The sequence below is a fragment of the Pundamilia nyererei genome, unplaced genomic scaffold, assembly GCF_000239375.1.
Source record: "Pundamilia nyererei isolate P.nyererei 1_Seehausen unplaced genomic scaffold, PunNye1.0 scaffold00011, whole genome shotgun sequence".
Taxonomy (NCBI): domain Eukaryota; kingdom Metazoa; phylum Chordata; class Actinopteri; order Cichliformes; family Cichlidae; genus Pundamilia; species Pundamilia nyererei.
In genome coordinates this window covers 421125-427641 of record NW_005187412.1, presented here as the reverse complement: position 1 = coordinate 427641, position 6517 = coordinate 421125, and the positions used below count along the sequence as shown (strand labels likewise).

The 6517-nt window shown below is 41.0% G+C and overlaps 1 protein-coding gene across 1 annotated transcript; it reads right to left on the bottom strand.

The window, feature by feature from the left end:
* Nucleotides 1–517: 517 nt before the first annotated feature.
* Nucleotides 518–3896, bottom strand: mnx2b (motor neuron and pancreas homeobox 2b). Its single transcript, XM_005724351.2, has 3 exons — nt 3464–3896; nt 2092–2252; nt 518–1215 (listed from the first exon to the last, which is right to left on the bottom strand). The coding sequence occupies exons 1-3, from the start codon at nt 3894–3896 to the stop codon at nt 799–801; spliced, it is 1011 nt and encodes a 336-aa protein (XP_005724408.1). The 3' UTR covers nt 518–798.
* Between the last annotated feature and the right edge of the window lie 2621 nt (nt 3897–6517).

Sequence of the window (6517 nt, the reverse complement as noted above, 5' to 3'; positions counted from 1 at the left end):
TATATATATATATATACACATTTCTATCACATCAAATGGAAATAATTCACTTCTTTTGTTGCCATTTTCTTTATTTCACATTTACACCACACAAGTTTGAGATAAATACACGTACGATTCATCCTTCAATCATTCAAATAAATTAAGTTCATTTATTTACATGTAAGTGACGACAACCAAGTCATAAATATTATTGAAAAAAAAATCTGAATATTCACATTAAATGCACAAATGGAAATGCGCTACATGGGATGTTGTGCAAAGTCTGGGAGCAAAAACATCTGGAACTGCAGCTGTTTCTGAGCCTTTGTCCGTTCTATCAATGGTCACACGGCTCGTGCGCCTCCTGAACCTCATCAAACTGTTTGAATGTGTTGCAGTTCACTCCTCTTAACATTTAATTCCTAAAAAATGTGTTCACTGAGTGGAGCTCAGGCTGTGAGTGGATGGAGGAAACAAGTTTGCCACAGAGGACCACTGGCACATTAAAAAAGAGCAAAATTAGGGAAAGAAAGAAGCAGTTTTTTCCAGCATGCTGCAGCAATGTAAATTACTTAGTGATAATTCTATTCACAAATAGTTTAAGCACTATACGCGCGTCATAATCCTGCATTTGTTTATGTGTGATTGTGTGAATGAGTCCAACAAATGTCTTGATTGGAAAAACCTTCTCAGAGCATACGAGGTGAAGATCTTTAGGTTTGTCCTCTCTCACAAACACAGACTTTCCTGTTGTGATGTCGCTGAAACACTCAGGTAATTCTCATGTGTTTTTAAAACCTTTTTCTGGGTGTGTATTCACAGTCCTGCCCCAATTTTCCTGTCACCCCCACCCACTTCCACCCCATCCAGCTCATCATCAGAGAAAGGGCTGTGGGAGCTGTAGCCAGCTTCATCGTTACGCTGCAAGAAGTCCGTGGTTTGCTGGATCCCAACTAGGTTACCCGCAGAAAGAGGAAAGCCACGCTGGGGCGCCTCCGCTACTTCTTCCTCCTCATCCTCTCCATCTTCTTCCTCTTCTCCATCCTCCAATTCGAGAGCTATCCTTCGGTCGTCCGGGTTCAAAGCTCGTCTGCTCTCACTGGATTTGTCGGAGCCTGTCTTTCCCGAGCTGCGTAGTCTCTCTGCCTCAGACTGGGTGGAGGCAGTGGCCTGCTCCTTTGCCTTCCGACTGCGCTTCCACTTCATCCTCCGATTTTGGAACCAGATCTTCACCTGCGAAGTGATCATAGTAGAAGAAGAACGCATGTTTAAAAGAAAGAAATGCAACCTGGGGTTTGTCTGAACAGAAACAAAGACAAATTTAGTCACAGCTCCAGAAGCTCTCTCTTTCCTATTTCTTTTTTCTTTGTTAGATAAAAGCTGCTTTATAAATTGTTTATTCTATTTTACCTTCATTTTTAAGGTGATATGTTTCATATTGCATGTCAGTGTTGGGGAGGATAAAAAGTGTTATTTTGGGGTTCATGCTGTGGTTATCATTAACGACATCACTCTTTATTATCACAAATTTTTTATCCCTCCTCCTCCTACCAGAGGTATTAGCATTCATAACACTGAAACAATCAGTGAAAAATAAATATTAACAGAAACATAAGACATGTGAGTCTTACACACATGAATATATGAAGATAGGTAAACAATGAACACTGAAAACTGCCACAGATGATTGACAACACAACATCTGTGGACATGAGAAGCAGTTTGCTGATCAGCTAACTGCAACAAGAATGAAGATACTTTAGTAAAGTGTAACATTTAAAGCTAATAGAGTGCTGCTGGCTGTTTTCATGGTATAAAAATGGTTTGGTCTTATTTAAGGCTACAATAAAAAAAGAAAAAGGAAGATGAAATCTGTTGATTGGTTGTTTTCTTTTTATTTTCTCCCTATTTTGATATTGTGGCTCATTTAGTGTTATTAGGTGATGGGTTTCACACTCCTTTAACTCTACCGAGTTATTCTTATTAAGAAAATAAAAAATAGATATAAATGTTATAACTGTAACTACACACATACAGTGTGCTGGCATCTGTTGAGCGCCGTGATCTGGAGATGTAAAGAGGAGCTCTGCAGTCTCTGGTCTGGCTCACCTGTGTTTCGGTCAGCATGAGTGAAGTGGCCACCTCGAAGCGCTTGGGCCTGGACAGGTATTTGTTAAGCTTGAACTGGTTCTCCAGCTCCAGGAGCTGCTGGCTGGTGAAGGCGGTGCGGGGCCTCCTGCATTTCCCCAACAGGCCTGACTGAGCACCCGCTGGAAGAGGAACAGCAAAGTTATCAGTTTGTGTGCGGTCCCATGCAAGATGACTATAAGTGTATATTTTAAAAACCTAAATAACCTAAAAACAGGATGAATATGTGAATATTAATATTAATATTATAAAGTTATTTCCTAATTATTTGGATTCATTTAAGGCTCTATCCAGGAATATTTGCTCACTGGCTGCCACCACTCTTATTTATATACTGTAACATCAAGGACATCAGAAGTTCATGGTAATGTTGTGGGTGGGAACAGACGCACATATGCCGGCACTCTCCGGCCATCATTAACTATAATAGCTTTACTCCAGTTTATTGTTGACGGGGGGGGACACGGCAGAAGCGGGCGCAGGGGCCATAAAAACACAGGCATGCCATTAACTTAATGAAAATTCAATGAAGGCTTTTGGGATTTTATTGATGAACTACAGAACGTTTTAGGTGTTTGTTTATAGTTTCTTCATCACACAAAGACAGTTTTCATCGGGCTGGCGTTTATAGAGAAATAAATGGGGCAAAATTAAAATATGACAGAGACGCAGTAAAACAGGTGCCACTGTACTGTGAGGGACGATGTATGACTGCCATTAACGCGACATACAGGACTTAGATAAAAAACAACAACAACAACAACAACAACAAAAACAACAGAAGGCGCACAAAGCAAAGCTGACCGAAGGCTTTAAATTACGCTGCCAGTGAAATGTATTTATGAATAATAAATAAACAAATCAAAATGCTGCCCGTTTCTTTCTCAGATTATTATTAAATATTAAGGTTTTTAAATGTAATAAAACTTTGGAGAATAGAAAAAAATCTATGTCAGAATCGTTAGTCCGGTTTGTGATTTAAACAATAAATCTGTGCTGTGTGCTTGATATCATGAAAAAATAAGCAAACATAAAAACCCCGAAATGACAACTATTTAGTTATTAATTAATAATAATAATAATAATAATAATAATAATAATAATAATAATAATAATAATAATAATAATAATAAGAAGAAGAAGAAGAAGAAGAAGATTAACTTGACCAGTTCCGCCTAAACTCTTTCTCTTTTAGTGTAACACAGCTGTCTGAAAATAAAATAAATTAACAGATAAATTCTCCTGTGAAATTAATTTATTTTTATTTATATATTTATTTATTTTAAAGTTAGATTATTCTGGACCTCTGCTTATCTAATGTCATCACACTTACAGCTGTAATCCGGCAGTCGTGGCACCATGAGCCCAGCGCGGATCCAGTGCTCCAGGGGCAGAGATCCAGCCATGGTAGCCACCTTCAGGTGCTCTGGGTAGGTCTGCGATAGGTGCGTGAAGCCAGTGTAGGCGAACGCAGGGTGTTGTCCACCCAACGCCGACAGTGGGTACATGGGTGCAGGATACATGGCGGGAATCGCTCCCTGAGGCAGCGATGCAAGCCCCGGATGGGGCAGATTGAGGACACTCTGCTTGGGGATTATTCCGGTCTGAAGGTGCGCTCCTCGCGGGGACGGAGTGTCCCCACGGCGGCATGAGACCGGGCTGCCGGCCGGGCTGTCACTGCTCAGACCGGGTGAGAGGTCTCGACCACACCGATTGGTCTCATCGGCGAGAAGAGCGTCGATTCGAAAGTTTTTCGATTTCTCCATGATGTCTTCAGCAGCAGCAGAGAGAGAGCGAGAGAGAGCGGGACTGAGGAGTCTTTAGAAAAAACAAGTCGAGCTCTCTCCAGGTGCGCACCTGTGCCGTGCTCTTCAGTCACAAAATCATAAGCTCTCCTTTCCCCCTTTTATAAAGAAAAATAACCCGAAACCTGTATATTCGTTAAAACAACACATTGGCAGGTTTTTCCCTCGTTGTACTTGTTTCAGCTAAATGCCACTCTAACTGACACCCGCGTGTGCGCGCGTGCACCGGTTTCTTTAAATTGCGCCTTTATGTCAGTCCGCACCATCGAGTCTCTTGGAAAACTAACCCACAGAGGTATGTTTCCCTCTACATCCGCCGTCCTTCTCCACCCCTGGAGGCCTCTGCCAGCTGGGGATTGGCTGGAGCTCGAGCTGCTCTGACGGGCCTCTAATCAGCTAATTACTCGCTCGTTTCTCCCCCCAGAAAGCATTCAGAGTGAGGTAATGTCCAACCCTTGTCCCGCCTGCAAACACCTTCAACTGCATCAAAGCACCGAAGTACATTAGAAGATTGGGCAATTGTATTTTCAGTATCTATCTTACTGCCAGCTCATCGTACTCTCCACAGATTGCGGCTACCTGGCTGCCATAAACAAAGAATTATACGCTGCTTTCATTGTCCAGACTAATTATTAGTGCTGCTAATATCCTCCACACCTTAGAGCCAAATACTGGCCTGTTTTCAACACTAATGTTATTGGTTACCTCTGATTGGTGTGACGTTAGAGACGTTGTGTACGGTATTTAAATCATTAGTATTAATGGTTTGTTTCATTCCTATACCAAGGCCATACCGATGCTATTAAAGTTTACGATCAGGAATTGCACACAAACCGTATAAAAGTGTAATGACTTGGCAGAAGAGGCTATAAGTTAATTGGCCCTCTGCTTAATGTGAACTAATGCAGTTTTAAGACTGGAGAAAGGCGGCGTACATCCGTCTCTCTTCGTCTCTCAGACATGGTACCACAACATCGATAGAGATACAGTTTATCAAAAATTATAAGTCACAGAATAATAAGTGGAATCTGCATGTTGCTGCACCAGAAGGAAAACTCCATCTTTTGATAATGCGACATTACAGATCTCTATCCAACCCAACAATAACTATAAATAATGTGATTTTTTCCTGTGCAGTTGTGGCTTGTGTAATACTAACAATCTAATATTTATATTTATTTGTTTTATGTGTTCCCAAGAATATGTTTTAGGCTCTAACACCTTCACTAACAAATAGTCATCTTTTCCTCATGTCACAATATTACATTTTCCACATAAAAGCACACGTGGGCCTTTGTGTGCTTCGTTCTGCTGATGTGAACAAAAACGCCACCTGTTTGAGGACACCCCCTTCTTAAATCTGTAAAATTGTGCGCACACGTGTGTATGTGCGGTGCAGTTGACCTCCAGGAAATTGCTAGTCCGCCCATTTCTCACTCTCTCTTTCTCCTTTACCGTGTTACTGCGGTGTCTCTCATCCTCAGCTCTCTCTCTCTCTATCAGGCAGATTGGTGTCTGTCTCCGGGGCTGATATAGAGGTAATTTGCTCCTGGGTAATCAGTGCTACCTTCTGCCTGTTTCTCGCAACCTCTCCCCTCTTTTCTTTTGCCTTTATTATTTGAAAGTATTTAAATAGCCAGGCCACCGCTAAACCTGTCACTTGAGTCTGCCAACAGAGGTCCACGAATTAAATTAAATCAGCGCCTGCTTCCAGTGTCTGGTGCATTCTTCTGACGATGGATGGTCTTTTCCTCCTAAAAGATGAAATTTTGCTGCTATATGTACATAAGTCCTGCTAATCCTAAATAAGTTAATAATTGAATATAACAGCTGGATCAGAAGCTTTAAGAACTTATAATACAAATCTTATTAATGAAGAGAAGACTGATTAATATAAATGTCTACAGACAGAACAGGTGGAGCTGGTGTAATTGAGATGGGGTCTAAAGAGCTTTAATAGTTTAGAAGAAGAAGCTGTTGAGGTTAGCTCAGCAATTTCTTAAGTGCCTGTTTGATGATATAAATTTGAATGTTGTTGGAGAGAATGCTATGATTTTTATTTTTTATTTTTGCAAGATGCTCATGAATTTAATAGTAGAATAAATCAAAAGAAACTCTAGTGATTCATTGAGGTTTCCAGGCATTTGTTCATACGCAGCCCTCTTAAGATCCCGCCACAGGGTTTCAATGAGGTCGAGGTCTTTGGCCCGGACTTTGACCAGGCCATTACAAAACTTTGATTCTTTTCTTTTTTGGGCAATCTGTTGTAGATTTGCTGCTGTGGCTCATGGCTTCAAAATAAGCCCCAATCGTCATCCCTCCACCTCCGTGTTAGACGGTTGTATGAGGTAATTTGTGTTCACCAAATATACTACTTTGAATAATAGCCTAACATCTTCATTTTGTTCTTGTCTGTCCAAAGGACATTGTTCCAGAAGTCATGTGGTTTGTTCATGTGCAACTTTGCTAACTGAGGTTTGTAGAGTTTGAAATGTAGCTCTTGGGTTTCTTGCAATTTCGAGCACTGATTTCAAGCACAAATTCTTGGTTGCAGATTTTACCATCTAGCTTACAGTGCTGAA